Here is a 22,318-nt window from a genome sequence, read left to right as displayed (position 1 = left end):
ATTTTTAGCCCATTTGTGTGTCTTTTACTTTTACTATCACCCAGCAGGCTTCCCACTACAGGTGGAATATTTCCAATCTTCGTGCATGGGACTCAATGGGCAGAATATTATGAGAATGATTATATGTGTTGTGACAATGGGAAAGTTCCTGATCCATCTCTTTGGGTGCGTTTTCATGCCCAATCTTATTCACTTAGTCATTGAAAATATGGGCTAGACTCTTTCTAGCTGCTGCAGGCAGTAGGCTGGGCTTAATTGGTCAGCCAGCCTGCACAGGGAGCTATTGCGCATGTGCGGACCTCTGTATCTGCACATGCACAATAGCAACTGTTGAGGGAGCAACTGTGCATATGCCGACTTCTAATGCAGGGGTCATCGATGGGTAGGTAAGCCGGTAAAATCCTGCCCAATATCTTGGGGCTGTTTCCATGCATGCAGTCTTTGTCACCAACATCCCCCCAACCTCACCTTATCTGAGCCTAAGCTACGGAGGCTGGGTAAGAGAGACAGGATCAGTCGGGAAAAGCAGAGTGAAAGATGAACAAAAGAGGCATGATCAGCTGGGAAGGGTGGGAAGTTATCGCAGGAAGGAAGCTAAGTTTTCTGGGAAAGGAAGCCTGAACCATTTAGAAGGGTAAACACGTCACACATGTGTTGTGGGGTGGGCTTTCTGGCCAGTGAACATGGTGAGAGATGGGTCTCAAGGGTGGATCAATAATCTGAAGCATTTGACCCTATGGGTTTGAAAGAGAGTACTGGGAGGCAGAAAGTATGGTGACAGTCGGGGGGTGGGGGGGAAGGGGAGTTGGATTAGTTAGGGAAAGTGCCCAAGTCATGGGCAGGCTGTGGATAATCTCATGAAGGAGGTCATGAAAAGTCAGGGTTATGGCTGGCCACAAGAATTGGAGAGTAAAGATCACATGCCCTGGGGTGCCCTGGGGAGCCAATAGCGGAGCAAGGTTCGGGATCATTCTGGCGAACTTGGGTATCTGTTCTCGAACTTCTTGAGAGCTGATAGCAGCCATGTGGCTGCCAGCCTCTGGATCAGCCTTTGTCTGTAAGTAAGCAATGTTGTTTTTCCCTTAACTGGCGAACAAGAATGGAGGTATGGGCATATTGACAGTTACGGGGACAGGGGAAGACCAAGAATATCCACATAGATCAGAATAGGCCCAGGGTAATATGAGGATGTTGAAGGATTACAGAAAGGAGAGGAATGAAAGAGCCATGACCGTGTCAGATAATGGGGGTGGCACTTGGGTAGCGGGGAGATTAGAAGGTTCTTGTCACACTGGTAAACCATGCTGCTTCTCTCAAGCTGTTTCACAGTTTATAAAAGCTCTCAAGCATTTGATGTGGGAGGGGTTCCTTGATGGGAGAACTTAGTGCTTTGTTTTTATTGGACTGAGTAAAGGGGCACCTTATTATTTATTAGTCCACTCCACGGAGAGCCAAACTCAACTGAGTTCTGCTATCAAGGTTCCAATGCACAATAAACCTGCAGTGCTCCATGACTAATGGATCATATCCCAGTGAGAATCTACCAAGGTGTGGAGCTGCTGTACATTGTTTGCCCGATTGGCATCTGCCCCTGTCAGAGACAGGGGTGAAGGGAGAGAGCTGGATGCTTCCAAGGGGCATGGACTTCAAGCAGAGTCCAGACTCAAATCTCCATTCTCCTGGGTAAATGGGCATGGCTGGCAAGGACTTATGTGGCAAGTCTTTCTCTGCTGCCAAGGCAATGGTCTCTCTCGGGGGTATTGGAGGCAAGCTGAATAGTGTTGGAGGGAGTGTTCTCACACATAGTTGCCATTACCCCAGTCGAAATGCAATATCTTCACGCACATTTGGGTATGAATAGGAGGAACACTTGTCTGTCTTTCACACGAAGTGGGTGATGTGGGGAGGCAATGTCTAGACAGATATCAGGCACAGAGCTTAGCATTGGATTAAAGCCTCAGAGTTGGAGAAGAATCTATAAATAACATGCTGGAATCAATGACCATTGTTCACAGATTCACTCAGGTACAGATTCCAGGCAACTCTACCTTTCCACTGATTCAGATGAGGAGGAACCAGCACAGGTTAGCCAGAGGGAGCAATGGCCCGAGCAGCAAGAGGCAGCGGAGGCTCAGAAAGATCAGGGTATTGGTGACCAGGAGTCAGTGTGACAGTGAGCATTGACCCAAACTCAGACATATTACAGGCAGTGCCAGCTACACACTGGAGGTACCTTAGCATGTCCCAGAATGTGGTGGCTCACATATTCCAACCTTTCCATGAAGATGTGTGCCCCGAAGGATTTGGAGGCAATCCCATGCAGTGGCATTAAGGTTCACCATGGACCTAAACTTCTTCATTAATAGCTCCTTCCAGGGCTTCACTGGAGAACTCTGCAGCATTTTCAAGTCAGTGACTCATAAGTATATCTGGGAGATGACAGATACCTTCTTTAGGGGAGCGCGTCAATTTGTCCAATTCCACTTGGACCCCGTGAGCCAGGCAACCAGAGTGTTAGGATCCCCACAAGTGCATTGAGAGCTCCCTGGCATCCAACAGTCATATCATCAATAGGAAAGGTTTCCATTCTTTGATGGTGCACCTGTTATATGATCAGACAGGCACATCTTGCATGTTTGTGCTCAGTACCCAGGGAGCTCTCATGATGCCTACGTTCTGAACCACTCCCAGATGCTGCAGGTTGCTCAAGGGCTTCAGCAATTGATGAGTAGAACTTGCCAAGAGCTTCTTCAGGCAGAACCCAAAATATAGGGAAGAACTGCAGGGCTGGACCCATCAAGACTGGTCCTCCAGGCATAACTGGGGAAATTCTGTCAACTAGTTCCGGTCTCCAATCACCCTTGGTAACCTCATATCCCACAGCATCTTTATAATTCTGAGAGGTATCAAAGTAACTTTGCATTCCACTGACAACGCCTCACTGCACTATCGGATATGAGGGACCAATCACGCACAACCCCCCCCGAACGCAGGGAGTCCTATACATCTCAGTCCTGGATGGCTTTAGTATTACTGTGTGGCTGTGTCCCATCATTCTGGACACCCAAGTTCAACGTCTTTCCTGCATGGACTCTGCAGCCCGTGCTGTTTAACATAGGCAGGCTCCCAGTACTCTGTCTGATGCAGCACACAAGCCCATTCTACTCACTCTCACCTCGTGGAACAATGCCCTGGTTCTTTAATGAAGTCTGGTGCACATTGGTTGCAATCCCTTTAAGTGAGATCTATTCCTTTTAATAAGGAGGCAAACAGGCCGAACAAATTCTCATGTGAGGTCTCACCAAGTCCATTGGAACACTCAACTCATTAAACCTACACTCAATCCCTCTTTCCATCAAGGCTTACTTGCCTGTTGCCCCCTTTCTTGCAACCTTCTCCTACATGTTTGTTCAGTATTATACTTGATCAAGTTCAGCCAAGGACAATTGGACTTGTGCACCTCAGCACTTTTCTAACCTCTAGGGAAGCCTCTGATTTTCTATTCTTCAGACTTGGAGCTATATTACTACTCTTTCATTCTCACTGGGTCAAATCCATCCTAACAGCACAAAGGGTGTTCCTATAATGCATGAACTGTAGTAACTTAAAAAGTTTGAAGTTTATTTATTAGCATCACGATTAGGCTTACATTAATCTGAATCATAGAATCCCACAGTGCACAAACACTGCAATGAAGTTACTGTGAAAAGCCCTGAGTTGCCACAGTCTTGTGCCTGTTTGGGTACACTGAGGGAGAATTTAGCACAGCCAATGCACCCAACCAGCACGTCTTTCAGACTGTGGGGGAAAGTTGGAGCACCCAGAGGAAATCCAAGCAGATAATGTGCAGGTTCCACACAGACAGTGATCCAAGCTGGAAATCGAACCCAGGTCCCTGGTTCTGTGAGGTAGCAGTGCTAACTGCTGTGCCAATGTGCCGTGCCATTAGGCGGCTAAAGGGAACTTTAGGATGGAAAGATATTCAATGTAAATGTGGTTTTCGACATGGTGCAGTGGAGATTCCCTGACTTGCCATGAAAATTGGAGCTGAAAGTTGAGACCAGTGCTCCCCCCACCCCACCCATCACCCTCGGCTCCGTCCAGTCGGTGTTAGAATGAAGAACTTCTATTGGTTGACGTTCAGCGTAGCTTTGGGTGGCTTGTCCTGTATAAATCTAGTTCTTGTACAAGATGATTAATGTGTGCTCGCCATTGACCATCTTGGTTCCTTTTGTCCCTTTGTGTTCAAAAACACAAAAAAAGTAAATTAATATAAATCACTCTCGACTGATTTCCAATGTCTCTGTGAAAAAAGGCACAATCGTTGCTGTCAGCCTTTATTATTTAAAAATCTTAATGTGTAAGGAGCAAATTCTTTCCCACAGAATTTTCCTTCAGTTGCCAATGTCTGCTTATGAACTGCGTGATGATTCTACTTTTATGGGAACTCATTAGTTCAAATCGATAATAAAATATGTGGTAAGCGTGTCGTAACATGAAGAGTACAAACAGGAGATAAATAGATTTATCAAAGGGACATTGTCAAATTGACATTGTATATACTTTCATCTCAGATGTGCATGCAGTCCAAAAGTGGTCATTTTACAATTACTGGTGATCAGCTGGGTTAAAGCCAGTACTGGCAACTCATTTCTCCCTTGAAAATAATTAACCACCATGGGGAAAGGGCTGGAGCTGGAGGAGGGGGGGTGGAATTTTCTCTTTGACAAAGAGCACAAGGATGCCTGCTGTTCTCCATAATTAATGGCCCACTAATGAAACGGAATTTTCAGAACTGGCATGTTGCTGTGGACAATAATTATGGGGAAAAATTGGCATTCTGCTCTTTGTCATCAGAGAGACAAATTCTTGTACAATTCTGGCAGCAGTCACTATCTTATAGAGTAGAAAAAGAACATATCTGGGACCCACATTAACCTTCAACACACACACGCAGTTTAGTTTCCAAGTAGCCAATTGGCTGGTTACAACGCAGCTTGAGCTTCAATTCACTGGGTTTCAGCAGCTGGCAGTCACATCTCTATCAAGTTGAGAAAACCTTTTATCAAGCAGGACCTGGTCTTTTGACTGATGCACTTGATTGTTTGAAAGATTTAGAAAGTGATAATTCTGAAATCGGATGGTTGGGCAGTACAATATTTTCGGTCAACGCAAAATACTGTGGATGCTGGAATCTGAAACAAAACCAGAAAAGTGCTGGAAAATCTCAGCAGGTCTGACAGCATCTGTGGAGAGAGAGAACGAAGGGCCATCTAGACTCGAAACTTTTGCTCCACTCTCTCTCTACAGATGCTGTCAGACTTGCTGAGATTTTCCGGCATTTTTCTGACTATACTTTGGGTTAAATGCACAGGGGTTTTGTAAGAGTTAAATATATCTTATGAAAAGTTTTTAATTTTTTTAAGTTAAGTTTATTTATTAGTGTTGCAAGTAGGTTTATGTTAATACGAAATGAAGTTACTGTGAAAATCCCCTAGTCGCCACACTCCGGCGTCTGTTTGGATACACTGAGGGAGAATTTAGCATGGCCAATACACATAACCGGCATGTCTTTTGGACTGTGGGGAGGAAGCTGGAGTAAACGGAGGAAAGCCACGCAGATAATGTGCAGATTCCGCACAGACAATGACCCAAGCTGGGAATCGAACCCTGGTCTCTGCCAATGTGAGGCAGCAGTGCTAACCCCCATGCCACCATGTCACCAAAAACTCAAGATAAACTATCCTAACAACCTTCACATTCTGCAACCTTAAAATTATTTCACCATGAAGCATATCTCCCTTTTCCTACCTTCCTTTCTTCCCAGAGTATCCATTCACTTGGATATACTTCAACAATCCCAATTCACAGTTGGTTTTCTCTAGCACATTCCAGTGCAATGTCCATCCATTTCTCCTCCCCCCAAAACCTCTACAAAACACTTTTTCCTTCTTCCCAACTAGGGTACTATGATTCTCTGCTTAGTAACATAGAAACTAGAAGCAGGAGTAGGCCATTCATCCCTCCCAGTCTGCACTGCCATTCATTTTGATCATTGCGATCATCAAATTCGATATCCTGATTCCGCCTTCTCCCCACAGTCCTTGATCCCTTTAGTCCCAAGAGCTATATCCAATTTCTTCTTGAAATCTCTCAACGTTTTAGCCTCAACTGCTTTCTGTGGTAATGATTTCCACACATTCACCACTCTCTGGGTGAAGAAATTTCTCCTCACCTCAATCATAAAAGTTTTGCGAGTTAGGTGGATTGGCTGCGCTAAATTGACCCTAGTGTCGGGGGCCTAACAAGGTAAATATGTGGGGTTATGGGAATAGGGCATGGGTTGGTGCAGACTCAATGGGTCGAGTGGCTTCCTTCTGCACTGTAGGGATTCTATTCTATTATCTTCCAGGCAAAAGTAGAGGTGGGAAATTCCAAGATCTTGGAGCTTACACGCATGTGTGGACAGGATTAAGCTGTGCAAGCACAGTTCAGTATTTAAGTTCTTTGGGCTGAGGCCCGTATGAAAAAAGAAAAAGTGGGGCAAAATTCTGGGTCATGCGGCCAGGAGGGAAGTGCTATTGGAGACAAGAGGGCACGGGAGAGGGAGTGATCCAAAAGGGGAAGAGAATAGGGAATGACCCCAAAAGAGGGCTCCCAGACAGAGTCCGAGAACAGAGACAGGTTTCAATTGCATTAATGGAGCAAAGAGAGATGTGTCAAGCAGAAACAGCACTGCAGTTGGAGGTCTTGAAGTGTTGAATGTTAAGGAGCAGCCATGGAAGTTGAAGAGAACCCAAGAGAAACCTAGGAAATCACAGAGAACTCAGAGTAAGCCCTGGCGATTGAAAGTTTGGTGACTCCCTCTGGCGCGCCATTGGGGCAAAGGAACCCCTTTGGAGAAGTCGGGTTTTTCTTGGCACCACAAAACCCAGTGGAATGGAATCTTGGGGAACCAGGTTAAACCTGTGAAGTGGGCCATCATTGTCGCCATCTCAGTTCAAGCAAATTTTGGAGAGAATTCCAAGTTGCAATCATCAGAGATGAAGATGGGAATCCCGCATTAGAGACAGAGTTTCAATGAGATTGATTGTGTCACTGTGTTTACTTATGTCTGGATAGGTTGTAGTCTTGGTTGCATTTGCCAATGTTTTTACAGTGTAGTGCACCCAACCACAGTTTGCCTGTTACTTCACATGTACCTTATATGAACTCTGAATGTTTGATTTAATTTGATTTGATTTATTATTATCACATGTATTGGCATAAAGTGAAAAGCATTGTTTCTTGTGCGCTATACAGGCAAAACATACCGTTCAGAGAGAAGGAAACGAGACAGTACAGAACGTAGTGTTACAGTCATAGCTAGAGTGTAGAGAAAGATCAGCTTAATGCAAGGTAAGTCCATTCAAAAGTCTGACAGCAGCAGGGAAGAAGCTGTTTTTGAGTCGGGTTGGTATGTGATCTCAGACTTTTGTAACTTTTTCCTGGCGGAAGAAAGTGGAAGAGAGAGTGTCCGGGTGCGTGGGGTCCTTTATTACGCTAACTGCTTTGATGAGGCAGCAGGGAGTGTAGACAGAGACCGGAATTTTACCAGCATGCCAGCCCTGATTCCGGGGGCGGGCTCGGCTCGGAGAATGGCATTCTCCATTGGCCTCGGGTGGGATCGTGCAAAACTTGAGCAAACATGTCAGTAAAATTCTGCCCAGAGTGTGCAAGTGTATACGTATAGAGTGTAAGAAAGCTATTATAAATTGTTTTATCTTTCTGATCTTGTATAGTAAAGTTTTATTTTGACTGTTCAAAACCTATGGAATGTTGCGGCTTTATTCTCTTACTTAGCATCTTGAATCTCAAACTTTGATACGTTAAACAAAACATTATTAGTCCCTAATTGGATCTTATCAAAAACCTGGGGCTCTGATCTCAATGTTAATGAAGCAAGTTCCCACTAACAGCAATGCGACGCATAATGACCAGATAATTTTTTTTATTTGTGATGTTGATTGAGTGACGAACAGTGATAACTCCGTTGCTGCTCTTCAAGATAGTGGCTTGAGATCACTTCCATTGACCTGAAGGCAGATGGGGTCTTAAATCTAACCTCCAGTTCTGAAGACAGTTCTCCTGACAGTGCAGCACCCCGTTGGTAGAGCTCTGGAATCTCAGCTGAGATTAATGCACTCAGTTACTGACCTATTGGTGAGGGTGCTGTCAAATGAACCACTGCTGACACAGGAAGGAGTTGAGTTTCAATTTGCTCTATTCTTGCCATGGACCGTTTATTTATACACAAAATAAATGCTGTTGATATAATAATTTCACTACAATTAACAAACAGTGAGAATTAGCTCCATAGTCTTGTGCTGTCATCTACAAACTATGTCTCACTGCATGCTGTTGAATTAGCAATAGATACTGGCCGATATTTTCCAGCCGTTCTCTCTGGCAGGTTCCCCGGCAGCGGAGGGTGCGAATAATGGGAAAACCTGGTGGGGGCTTGGTGGTGGAGTGGTTTGGCATGGAAAATCCTGCCACTGCTTCTGATGATCGGTCAGTGCTGGAAAGAGAAGGAAAGAACAAAATGCAATTCGTACAATTGTAAAAGATATGCAGCTTCAATCCACCTTAGTGACCCCAGGTGTGTAGGTTAGGAGGATTAGCCATGGTAAATACGCAGGGTTACAGGGATAGGGCAAGGGGGGGTGGGGGGGTGGTGTGGATGGGCCTGGGTAAGGTGCTCTTTCAAACAGTCGCTGCAGACTCGATGGGCTAAATGACCTCCTTCTGTCCTGTAGGGATTCTATGAAACTTTGAATACCTTATATGGATACTGGTGGCCCTGTTATGTATTTCTGTTTTTTTTATTTTTCTGTTCAGTGTGCAAGATTTGTATTTTTTCATTTTACTCACTGTTAACTTGTGTCATTTCTTCACATCCGGTCCCCTTTAAAGATTTAAAGACAAAAGGTTAAATCACTTTCCGTGTTTTGTTTGACCTGTTTTCTGTGATTCTGGTTTGTCAATGAAACACTAAATATACCCTTATAGTACAAAAAAAATCAAACAACCCATTGACAATGCCATTGGTTTGTTTCTGGAAAGTAATCCCTAATAAAAATTGTCCATGTGGAAAACAAAAAAGACCTTGAGTGATTCACTGGAACAAAATAAAAGTGTTTTTCCCTTTTTGGGCATGAGTTACTGGGATGGATCCAGACCTGTAGAATCGCACAATAGTAGCATTATGAAGCATGAAAGAAGTATTGTAGCTACTTACCGGAAGTAGGAAAACTACAAGTTGCAGCCACACACGATAGTGATGAAATTGGGACTTCCACGATCAAACTTGTATTTAATTAGGTTCAGCAAGAACAAGATTTATTAAAAGTAAATAGCTCATTCTGACATTGGAAAGGTACCATGCAGTGAGACATAGTTTGTAGAAGACAGCACAAGACTGAAATCTATGGAGGTAATTCTCACTGTTTGTTAATTGTAGCGAAATTATTATATCAAACATAATTTTAAAGTTTGTTTATTTATTATTTGTAAAGCTTACATTAACACTGCAATGAAGTTACTATGAAATTCCCCTGGTTCCTCCGGTGCCTGTTCGGGTCAATGTACCCAACCAGCACATCTTTCGTAATGTGGGAGGAAACTGGAGCATCCAGAGGAAACCCATGCAGACATGAGGAGAATGTGCAGACTCCACACAGATAATGGCCCAAGCTGGGAATCGAACCAAGGTCCCTGGTGCTGTGAGACAGCAGTGCTAACCATTGTACCACTGTGCCACCCTAATTTTATATTATTGATTGTATTCCTATATTTCCTAAAGTAAAAAGTCTCACAACATCAGGTTAAAGTCCATTAGGTTTATTTGGAATCATGAACTTCCAAATAAACCTGTTGGACTTTAATTTGGTGTTGTGAGACTTCTTACTGTGCCCACCCCAGTCCAATGTCGGCATCTCCACATTGTTTATCTTATGTTTTAATAAACAGCAGGAAACTCCATTGTGCTGTTATTAATCCCCAACCATTTTAAACTGTATCAGCTACATTTACACAGGCTTGTGCTCCATTAGGATATCCCTGAGTATGTCCTGTCTCACCGACAGGACAGACCCACCAAAGTTGGCAGCACAAGGTACAGTGGTATACAATTTGGAGGGAATTGGCCTAAAAATCTACAACATTGATTCCAGACCCACTGGTCGGAATTATATTTAGCATAAAAGATGATGCTTGTGGCTGTTGGAGGTTGCTCATCTCAGTCCTGGGACATTGCTGCAGGAGTTTGTCAGGGTAGTGTCCTAGATCCAACCATCTCCAGTTACTTCAGTTATGACCTTCCTTCCATCGTAAGGTCAGAAGTTCACTGATGATTTATGTGCAACTTCTCAGCTCATACAATCCTACAGTGCAGAAGGAGGCCATTCAGCCCACTGAGTTTACACTGACCACAAGCCCACCCAGGCCCTATTCTTGTAACCTCACTTATTTACCCTGCTATTCCCTTGATACTAGGGTCAATTTAGCATGACCAATCAACCTAACCCGCACGTCTTTCGACTGTGGGAATAAACCCATGCAGACACAGGGAGAATGTGCAAATGCTGTACAGACAGTGACCCGATGCTGGAATTGAACCCAGGTCCCTGGCACTGTGAGGCAGCACTGCTAATCCCTGGAGCGCCCCAGATCCTGAAGCAATTGGCCAGTAAATCCTCAATATTGATGCCAGACCCATGGTATCAAGTCAAGCAAGGGAAAGGAAACCTTATACTGATCATGACTCACAGCCTGCCTTCAGGTGATGAATCAATACTCCATGTTGAACACCACTTGGAAGAAGTACTGAGGTTGGCAAGGACACAGAATGTATTCTGGGTGGAGTACTTCAATGCCCATCATCAAGAATGGCTTGGTAGCACCAATACTGAACAAGCTGGCTGAGTCCTGAAAGACATGGCCACTAGGTTGGGCCATTGGCTGGTGATGAGGGGACAAACAACACTGAAAAAAATGACTTGACATTGTCTTTATCAATCTACCTGTCACAGATGCATCTGCCCCATGACAGTATTGGTAGGAGTGAGCACTGCACCGTTCTTTAGAATACAAGTCCTGTCTTCACATTGACTCTCCATCATGTTAAGTGGTACTACCACCTTGCCAAATAGGATAAATTTCAACCAAACCCAGTAACTCAAAACTGGGCATTCATGTGGTTCCGTGGGTGCAGCAGAATTGAATTCAAATAAAAGTTTATTTATTAGCCGCAAGCAAGGCTTACATTAACGCTGTAATGAAGTTACTGTGAAATTCCCCTAGTTGCCATAATCCGTTGCCTGTTCGGGTCAATGCACCTAACTAGCACATGTTTCAGACTGTGGGAGGAAACCGGAGCACCTGGAGGAAACTCACGCAGACACGGGGAGAACATGCAAACTCCACACAAACAGTGACCCAGGCCGGGAATCGAATCCGGGTCCCTGGCTCTGTGAGGCAGCATTGTTAACCACTGTGCCACCCCAATCGCTGTGCCACTGTCCCGAATAATATATGTAACCTCATGGTCTGGTATATTCCCCACTCCACCATTACCATCAAACCAAGAAATCAACACTAGTTCAATGAAGAGTGTAGGAGGGTGTGCTAGGAACAACACCAGGCATACCTAACAATGAGGTGGTGAATCTACAACACTGGACTACTTGTGTGCAAAACACTGGAAGCAGCAAGTGATGGACAGAGCTAAGCGATGGCATCAAGAAAAGGCTGAAGATACTGCATACTGCAAAGGTTACGGGTCCTGACAGCATCCTGACAATAGTACTGAGGATTTCTGCTCCAGAACCTGCTGCATCCCTGGCCAAACTATTCCAGTACAGCTACAACACTGGCACTTACCTGGCAATGTGGAAAATTGTTCAGGTATGTACTGTCTACAAAAAGCTGCCAATTACTGCCCCATCTGCCTACTCTCAATCTTTAGCAAAACTTTGGAACAAGTCATTCATAATCAATTCACTGATACTCAGTTTGAGTTCTGCCAAAATCGCTCAGCCCTTGACAGCCTTGGTCCAAGTATGGAGAACTGAGCAGAATTTCAGATGGGAGGCAAAAGTGACTGCCCTTGACATCAAAGTAGCATTTAACTGAGTATGGCATCAAGAAACTCTCGCAAAACTTAAGAGTCAATGGGAATTGAAGAAAAGTTTCCACTGGCTGGAATATATAAACACTCAATCCCTCCACCACCGATGCTCAGTAGCAGCAGTGTGTACTATCTATAAGATGCACTGCAGCAATTCACCAAAGGTCCTTAGACAGCATCTTCCAAACCCACAGCCACTTCAATCTAGAAGGACAAGGGCAGCAAATACATGGGAACACTACTACCTATAATTCAACATCCTGATTTGGAAATATATCACTGTTCCTTCAAGGTTGCAGGGTCAAAATCCTGGAATTCTCCCCCTAATGTCATTGTGGGTCAACCTACGGAACATGGACTGCGGTGATTCAAGAAGGCAGCTCACCATCACCTTTTCAAGGGCAACTAAGGATGGGCAATAAATGCTGACCAGCCAATGATGCCCACGTCCCACAAATGAATAAAACATAAATCATACCTAATGCAAAGCATGATGCTTGTTGGAGGTCAATCATTTCAGTCCTAGGACATTGCTGCAGGAGTTTGTCAGAGTAATGTCCTAGGCCCAGCCATCTCCAGCTGTTTCAGCTATAACCTTCCCTTTATTATAAGGTCACAGGTTCACTGATGATCCATTTGCAACTCCCCGGATTCTGAAACAGGCAATGTCAAAATGCAGCAAGACCTGCTTAACATTCAGGCTTGGGTTGATAAGTGTCATTCACATAACACAAATACCAAGCAATGGCCATCTCCAAAAAGAATCTATTTCTCCTTGACCCTTAATGGCACTGCCATCAATAAAACACCCAATATCAACACCCGAGGGGTCACTATTGATCAGAACCTAATTCTGGTTAAATGCAAATCCATGTCAACATGTTTCATGTTAGAATATAAGTTTTACCAAGATACTTCAATAAAATATTTTTTGACTTGGTTCTGGAGAAGGGTCATATCAACTGAAAATGTTGGGTGGCATTTTACCTTCCCCCACCCACGGCATGTATTGCGATGGTGGAGGTGGCTTTTGGCCTTCCATTGGCTGGTGGCAGGATCTTCCAGTCCTGCCAACGCCAATGGGGTTTCTCATTGTTCGCACCCTCCGTCACCGGGGAACCCATGGCACGGTGCCGCCATCGGCGGGACTGGGCAATTCCAACAGCGGGAAAGGCCAGAAAATCCCAAGAAATTCTGCCACACCTAGGTTTTCCCAATATTTTCTGTTTTTATTTCAGCATCTGCCAGTTACCTGATAATACTTTCTGTTCTAGTGAGTGAATGTGTCCAAAACTAAACACAAATACTTCCAACCCAGCTGCAATAACATTCTCTTGTCACAATGTGAATCCTTGTTACTGTACGACATTAAAAGCTATTTGTGCTTCAGAATGAGTGAGTTAAAGGGTTTCAGCCTTGGCTCAATGGAGTGCTGTATTTTAGATGAGACATTAAACTGAGGCTCCCTCTGCCTCATCGGGAAGGTGCTTTAGGTCCCATGGTGCTACTTTGAAGATAAACAGATAAATCCTTCTCCCACCCTTCATACACCACCCCCTCCCCACCCCCTCCACCTCCTGCAAACTGTGCTCCGGCCATTATGCAAAGTTTAGCTATTTACCATTTATATAGATGATCTGGAGGAGGGAACCGAGTGTGTGGTGTCGAAATTTGCTGATGACACCAAGATTGGTGGAACGGCAAATTGCGCGGAGGGTGTGGAGAGTCTACAGAAGGATCTAGATAGGCTGGGCGAATGGGCCAGGAAATGGCAAATGGAATTTAATGTTGGCAAGTGCGAGGTGGTCCACTTTGGTAGGAATAATGGTAGGAAGGATTATTACTTACGTGGCGAAAAACTGCAGCAGGCAACGGTGCGGAGGGACCTCGGGGTCCTTGTGCATGAGTCGCAAAAACCCAGCCTGCAGGTGCAGCAGGTGGTCAGGAAGGCGAATGGGATGCTGGCCTTCATAGCGAGGGGGATTGAATATAAAAGTAAGGAGGTCTTGCTGCAGCTGTATAGGGCATTGGTGAGGCCGCAGCTGGAGTACTGTGTGCAGTTTTGGGCGCCGTAATTACGCAAGGATATTTTGGCCTTGGAGGGACTGCAGAGGAGGTTTACTAGGCTGATGCCGGAGTTGAGGGGGTTGAGCTATGAGGAGAGGCTGAATAAACTAGGCTTGTACTCGTTAGAGTTTAGAAGAATGAGGGGAGATCTCATTGAGACGTATAAGATGATGAATGGGATGGATAGGATAGAGGTGGAGAGACTCTTCCCGCTCAGAAAGGACAGTAGGACTAGGGGGCACAGCCTCAAGAAAAAGGGGGGGGCGGTTTTGGACGGAGTTGAGGAGGAACTTCTTCACTCAAAGGGTGGTGAATCTCTGGAATTCTCTGCCCGTTGAAGTGGTGGAGGCTACCTTGCTAAATATTTTTAAGACGCAGGTTGATGGGTTTTTGATAAGAGAGGGGATTAAGGGTTATGGGGAGAGGGCGGGAATGTGGAACTGAGCCACGACAGATCAGCCATGATCTTATTGAATGGCGGGGCAGGCTCGAAGGGCTAGATGGCCTACTCCTGCTCCTATTTCTTAGGTTCTTATGTACTTATTAGTATCTCAAGTAGGCTTACATTAACACTGCAATGAAGTTACTATGAAAATCCTCTAGTCGCCATGCTCCAGTGCCTGTTCAGGCACACTGAGGGAGAACTTAGCATAATCAATGCACCTAACCAGCGCATCTTCTGGACTGTGGGAGGAAACCAGATCACCCGGAGGAAACCCACACTGACACAGGGAGAACCTACAAACTCTGCAAAGACAGTGACCCAACCCAAAAATCGAACCTGGGTCCTTGGTGCTGTGAGGTAACAGTGCTAACAACTGTGCCACCGTGCTGGCCATTATCACTCAACTGGCAATGCAAAAAAGAGGAACATGGGCAAAAACTGGGAGTGCACTGATCTGAACTGGCCTTGTATACCTTAAAATGGAATGCCAATTTGGACCAGTTATTTCCCCTTTTTTACTGTTTATCCATTCTGATCATTTTTCCCACTGCTTTCAAGTGTTTAAATTTGTTGCTGTGTTCGCCACATTCCAAAACTGATTTCACTTCAACAAGTACTTTGTTGATTCTAAAGCACTTTGAGATCTGGTGATCATGAAAAGTGCTTTGTAAATGGCAATCCTTCTGCTTTGGTGGAATGATGATCAGATAATCAGTTTTTGTTGAATTCAATTGATGGAGAGATAAACATTGGCCAGGGCACTAGGAAGAGAATCCCTGACCCTCTTCTGTTATCCTTTATATCCAACTGATGCAGCAGACCAGACTTTAGTTTCACATTTCACCCATAAAACAGTGCCTCTATCAGTGTAGCATGTATTGCTGCATCAGAATACCAGTCTAGACATTTTCATCCAAGAGTCTGGAGTGGGACTTGAGCCCTGAGTTGTCTGAGTTAGTGGGAAGTGTACTATCAGCTGAGCCACTGCTAACATTCACTCTGATAACTGTACCAGAGGCATACAGTGGTCCTTTCCTTGATGAAAAGGCATTGCACTTTCATAGCATCTAGGACAAGTGGCAATCTTCAGAGATCTGTGGGTATGAATCCCAAGATCTCTCGGTTCCTCCACATTCCTCAGAACCCTGCCATTGACCCTGTAATCCTCATTCAAGTTTGTCCTACCAAAATGAGTCAAAATGAAATTGATAGGTCTGTAGTGGCTCCATATTCATCCTTACTGTTCACTTACTTTTAATGCATTCATAAAGACATTTACTGTTTTTGATATCTCTGTCAGAGTGTTTTTAATGATATATTTCACTTCAACCTTACTTTTAGCTTAATAATGCCTCTTTTCTTGCTAGTTTTGATTTGTTACTCACCACTCCAAAATTATTCCAGCAAAACTATCCCTAACATACTTGAGAAATCACACCCTGCCTATGTGAAAATTTAAATTGCCCATGACAAACATGTTCCCCCGATGGTTAAATCTGCACGTAACCCAACTAACCCAATCTATCGGTACTGTCAGGATGCCTGTAAAAAAACCCCACCAGATCCGTACATCCTTGACTGTTTTTACTTCAATCTATATTGTTTCTATTCTTTGTTCACTACTCCTCAAGTCCTTTCTCCCTGTCACTGTAATAGTATCTTTTACCTTTAGGGGGTGGCATGGTGGTACAATGGTTAGCACTGCTGCCTCACAGTGCCGGGGGCCCAGGTTCGATTCCCAGTTTGGGTCACTGTCTGTGCGGAGTCTGCACTTTCTCCCCATGACTGTGTGAGTTTCCTCTCACAGTCTGAAAGACATGCTGGTTAGGTGCATTGACCATGCTAAATTCTGCCTCAATGTACCCGAACAGGCACTGGAGTGTGGTGACTAGGAGATTTTCACAGTAACTCCATTGCAGTGTTAGTGAAAGCCTACTTGTGACACTAATAAATAAACTTTATCAATATTGCCATAGCCACCTTTTCTAATTTCACTTTCTAAAGATTTTGCAACCTGGAATATTTAACTCACAAACATACTCTGTTTGTAGCCCAAGTGTCTGCAATGGCTATCAGATGATATCCTTTACGCTGAATTTGTGTTTCAAACTTACTGGTTTTATTTCTTGTGCCGGCTGAATACAATGGTAAAAGACTACAACCACTCAGCTGGGCTTTGATGAGAATGAAGAAAAAGTCAATACTGTTTTTAAGACCCTACAATTCATATTTCAATTTGATGGATTCCATCATGTGGTTAGACTGCTCTCATCAGGGGGAATAAAGCAGCACTACAAACCTGAGAGATTTTTTTCAATAGCAACGTTACTGAGAACAGATATTAAATGAAGTGAAGAAGTCCATTGTTTTAGCATGAATTAGGAAGTGATAGACTGGAAAGTTAAGATGCACAAACTCGGGGAGGGGAAGCGGGTGCAGCTGAAGCAAGGATTTAGATTAATTCTGAATCCTGCTATTGTGTGGGGGGTGGAGGTAATTCTGGGGGTAGTACAGTGGTACAGTGGTTAACATTGCTACCTCACAGCACCAGGGACCGGGTTCGATTCCTGACTTGGGTCACTGTCTGTGCAGAATCTGCATGTTCTCCCCATGTCTGTGTGGGTTTCCTCCCACAGTGAGAAAGATGTGCTGGTTAGGTGCATTGGCCATGCTAAATTCTCCCTCAGTGTACCCAAACAGGTGCCGGAGTGTGGCAACATGGGGATTTTCACAGTAACTTCATTGCAGTGTTAATGTAAGCCTCCTTGTGACACTAGTAAATAAAAAAACATTTAAGAGATGTTGTTATGTTAAGCTTATAATGTCAATTGATTCTATCGCTGTTATTTATTCCTGCCCTTTTATGGGTTTCTTTGAATTTTTATGTTTTCTTTTACGTCTTATTTGGTTTATTGCATTTTGTGAAAAGTTTATCACCAATTCAAAATTCTAAATAGTATTTTGCGAGGGGAGGCACAGTGGCAAGGTGATTAGCACTGCTGCCTCACAGCGCGAGCAACTGAGATTCAATTCTGGCTTTGGGTCTCTGTCTGTGTGCAGTTTGCACATTCTCCCTGTTTCTGCATGGGTTTCCTCCGGGTGCTTCGGTTTCCTCTCAAAGTCCAAAGATGTGTGAGTTAGGTTGATTGGTCATGCTAAATTGACTTGAGTGTTAGGGGATTAGCAGGGTAAATATGTGAGGTTATGGGAATAGGGCCTTGGTGGGATTGTGGTAGGTGCAGACCCAATGGATAGAATGGTCTTCTTCTCCACTGTAGGGATTCTATGAAGACGCTATGAAATGTCTTGGTTTCATTTTCATAGAGTAATGCACCCAAAATTGAACACTGAACAGACATAAAAACTCCATTCTATTATTTAATTAGTACAAATATATTAGACCTAGCTTTGCCTGAGAGGAGAAAGGATTTTTATTTTTGAATAGGACAGAGTATTGTGTGCTCCAATGTAACGTAGTGTCATTTACTTTCAGACAACAGCCAACGCAAGGATTTGTTTTAACAGCCTGGAAATGTGTGCCATATTTGATGCTTCACAGAATTATACAAAATATACCAGACAGAACCAATTGCCCCAACTCATCTGTGCGGCTGTTTAAACTCAACATGGCTCTCCTTGTATTCCATCTACCTCACCTCAGTCTTTCAATATATCTTTCAGTATCTCTTTTATCTCAGGTTTGTGCCTGGTTTTCTTTGGCAAATTAGAACTCTGTTCTTTAGCTCAATGAAGAAATTGCATTTAAAAATTAAGTCATAATTATTTATTTAAACACTTGATACATATGAGAAACTGATTTGTTATTCTGCCAAGTTGCAGCAACACATACAACACAATCCAATATAGAGAGGCTTTTGGAAAAGAGCTTGATGCATTTAAGAATACTTTGGGAGTACCAGAGCTCTCCTCAAGATTTTCTACTGGCTACAAAGATCTTGATTATCAGATTTTCCCTCCCTGAAAACACAACCAATGCAAAGCAGGATGCAATTCCAGATGGCTGTCCGATAGGCCCGACTGTAGGCCTGGTTCTGTTTGAGGCCTACAGCAAATTATCAGGTGATGGATTACTTGCAGAAGCCAGCCAAATGGGGCAGCAGAATGGCTCTGAAACACTGTGATACTGCCAAGCCTGGGCGATCTCTGGACCAGTAGAATGTAGGTTCACTGGGGCTGATCCTTGCGAAGGTGGAGGGCCAATCTGATTTTGTGGAAGCTGAAGGAGTATGTCTGCTCCTCCCACCCCCATAACATACCTGTTGAGTTGCTGATCCAGCTGTACAGCGTACCTTGCATCGGGTCTGTCCTAAGATGTCAACACATATCCTATGTATGTTGGAACACCGTTTTTTGCATTATAAATTAAGCTACTCATTATTGCAGGCGGGAACTCCAGCTGTTTTTCAATAGCGCCGGGGAGGATTTCAGTGATCATTGTCGCAGCGGAAATGGGATAGCAGTTCTTTCCCTGCCAATTTCAGTTTCCAGTTGGGAAGCCTTCATTCAGCATTACTCCTGAATCTTTTAAGGAACAAAGATGGTTCAGCACAAGGGGGAAAGGCCAGTATTCATTTCCTGCCATCTGTGGGTAGTCAATAGCACGCTTTTGCTGGATACGAGGCATCATACATAGTCTGTTCCTGAATCTCTTAGGCAGATGGGTATAGCAGCTAACATTGCCTAATTGCCTCATTGTTAAATAAGGATTGCAACATGTTATAACAACATTTTGATATGGGAGTTCCAAGTGATTTAACACTCAGGTGACATACAATGGCAAGTGAGAAAGTGGAAACCTGAAATCTTTCTTTCTTAGCTGAGATTCCTAGAATCAGATCAAGTTCCAAAGATATGTATGTACCCTGCACAAGAGGATCCAACTCTCTTGTATTAGGATTCATGAAACTGGATGTGAAATTTTCTTTCTCAACACAAAACTAGTTAAAAATAACTAGCTGTGTAAAGCCATTCACAAGGGAATGAATAAAGAACAAATCACACTGATTTGTCTGATTACACTGAACTAGCTACTCTCTAGTGGGTCGATGCCAATATACATTTAAATCAAAGCTACTGCAGGCACATAACTCCAACATAACATGTGTGCAAGATCTTAATTTTGACCCTTTAACAATTAAGATTGTATACAATGCAGTAAAAGGCTGACATTTATACTGATTTGTATTTACAATAAATAAATCAAAATATCACCTCTTAAAATCAAAGTTACATGGGTAAGATGGGTATAGAGAGATATGGGTCAAACGTGGGCAATTGGGACTAGCTTAGGGGTTTAAACAAAAAGGGCAGCATGGACAAGTTAGGCTGAAGGGCCTGTTTCCATGCTGTAAACCTCTATGACTCTATACTAATTATGCTGATGGTGCGAGTCTATTTAAGGTAAAGAGGGTAGAGATTGGAACGTAAGAAATAAATCCCAGTCATTCATGCGATAAGAATGCAATTATGTTAATGGTTAGTAACCCACGCAATAATAAGGTATTTTCACATTGATTAATTAACGTGATTGAAATATGCCGTACAAAACATTTTTATTTCATTGCCATGCTTCTGACCAGCCAGACAACCTGATCCTTTGTTTCAGTTTTGAACCGAGCCAAAGTACTGAATCTCTTTGACAAGATGAAATACAGACACAGAATGACAATGTGTTAATGTGAGATACCACACGTTGAGCTTTCATTGCCCTATCTGGTATTTCATTCACCAAAAAGTTTTCAGAAGATGAAACAGCAAACTAAGGATTCATTAAAATTTGATTTAATTAGTATTTGAGAAGATTTTGGGCTAGGGTCCCATTCTTTAGAAACAAGCACTCCCAGGTTAGTATAGCACATGTTAATGATTATCATCCTGACAATGAACTTAAAAGATAATGCCTTGAAATTTAAAAAAATTAAAAAAAAAGATAGTGCCCTTCATGAACTCAGTTAATAGATTAATTTTTGATATGCGGTCACTGCTGTAATGCAGGAAATATAGCAGTTGAATTGCCCACAGAAACTTCCCAAGTGATAGTAATTTGATAATGTTCTTTTGTGCTGTTGTTTGAAGAATAAATATTGGCCAGGACTCCACTGCTCATTTCCAAACAGACTCATGAATGTTTTATGTCCACTTGAGAAGGCAGATGTGACAGTTCCCACCCATGCAGCACAGTGGCACACTGATTAGCACTGCTGTCTCACAATGCCAGGGACCGGGGTTTGATTCCCAGCTTGGGTCACTGTCTGTGTGGCGTCTGCACGTTCTCCCCATGTCTGTGTGAGTTTCTTCCAGGTGCTCCGGTTTCCTCCCTGAAAGATGTGCTGGTTAGGTGAATTGACCTGCACAAGTGGTGACTAGGGGAATTTCACAGTAACTTCACTGCAGTATTAATGTAAGCCTTACTTGTGACTAATAAACAAACATTTTAAAACATGCCAACCTCATACTTTCTCAATAAGATATAACGGTGATGTTTTTATCTACGGATAAATGTTCACCAGTTTTGTGAGTTGGGCCACTCAAACGCATTCCACTTTGAATTCATGTGGCAAACAGAAGAGTGACTGAATTCTAAGTTTCAGATCAATTCCTGAAAAGATGAGGGCCTGAATTCTTCGTCCGTCAGAACGCACACACTGGACAAGCCTGGGAGTGGACACAACACTCACTTCCAGCCACAGTCAGCCTCGGAATGTGATTTCACAGTGGCTGGCCAATATGCGGGCATGAACTGTGCATTGGGAAAGGCTCAGCAATGCCAGAGAGGATGGGAGCAAGACAGGTGCCAAGAAAAAGGAGAGGGTGGACAGGACTTCTAACATGCCCTCTGAGGAGGAAAGCCACTGCGGAGCTCTCTCAGGCAGCTGCTGACCTGCAAAAAAAATATTGCAATGGAAAAACCATGCAAAGAGCATCTAGTCAGCACATTCAAACACAAACCTCACACGCCTGATGTTCTTTAATATTATTTCATTTCATCCCAGGTGGATCGAGAATGAAGGTAAAACTCTGGCCCACTTGACAATGGTAAGAACAGATGGGCCATGTAAAATTGCACCCAGGGGAGGTGATGGCCTAGTGGTATTATTGCTAGATTATTACTAATGTTCAGGGGACCTGGGTTTGAATCCTGCTATGGCCGATGGTGGAATTTGAATTCAATTAAACAAAGTATCTGGAATTAAGGATTTACTAATGAACATGAAAGCATGGTTGATTGTCGGAAAAACCCATCTGGTTCGTTAATGTCCTTTCGGGAAGAAAATCCTCCATCCTTTCCCGGTATAGTCCACATATGACTCCAGAGTCACAGTAACACGGTTGACTCTCAACTGCCCTCCAAGGGCAATTAGGGATGGGCAATAAATGCTAGGCAGCCAGCGACACTCATGCCCATGAACAAATAAAAAAGGTTGGCCCCTTAATGGGCATAATTGCTTGCTTGATCGTCTGTGGGCACATTTCTGGCTTCTGTGTGCACCTGCCAACCAAAATGTTGTACAATGATGTTGGAATATGCGTCTGACATCTTGTCTCACAATGTCACATGCTTTTGGGTGGGGCACATGCCTGCCTACGCAACGCCTAATTCTGGCCAAATTTGGTTC

General features: G+C 43.6%; 1 protein-coding gene across 2 annotated transcripts in view; it reads right to left on the bottom strand.

The window, feature by feature from the left end:
- Positions 1-4,164: 4,164 nt before the first annotated feature.
- LOC145341357 (uncharacterized) overlaps positions 4,165-22,318 on the bottom strand; it is a 30,981-nt gene continuing 12,827 nt past the window's right edge. The window contains exons 3-4 of one of the 2 annotated variants that reach the window (XM_080186284.1): positions 8,914-8,947; positions 8,301-8,560 (exon numbers count right to left, since the gene is read on the bottom strand). In XM_080186284.1, coding sequence (XP_080042410.1) covers positions 8,934-8,947 — 14 coding nt within the window. In that variant the 3' untranslated portion in view covers positions 8,301-8,560; positions 8,914-8,933. Of the gene's footprint in view, positions 4,238-8,300; positions 8,561-8,913; positions 8,948-22,318 lie in introns of those variants that run through there. The other variant, XM_080186282.1, reaches the window with a different exon arrangement.

The sequence above is a fragment of the Carcharhinus amblyrhynchos genome, chromosome 3, assembly GCF_965287045.1.
Source record: "Carcharhinus amblyrhynchos chromosome 3, sCarAmb.v2.hapA, whole genome shotgun sequence".
NCBI lineage: Eukaryota > Metazoa > Chordata > Chondrichthyes > Carcharhiniformes > Carcharhinidae > Carcharhinus > Carcharhinus amblyrhynchos.
This window is presented reverse-complemented; position numbering and strand designations above follow the sequence as displayed.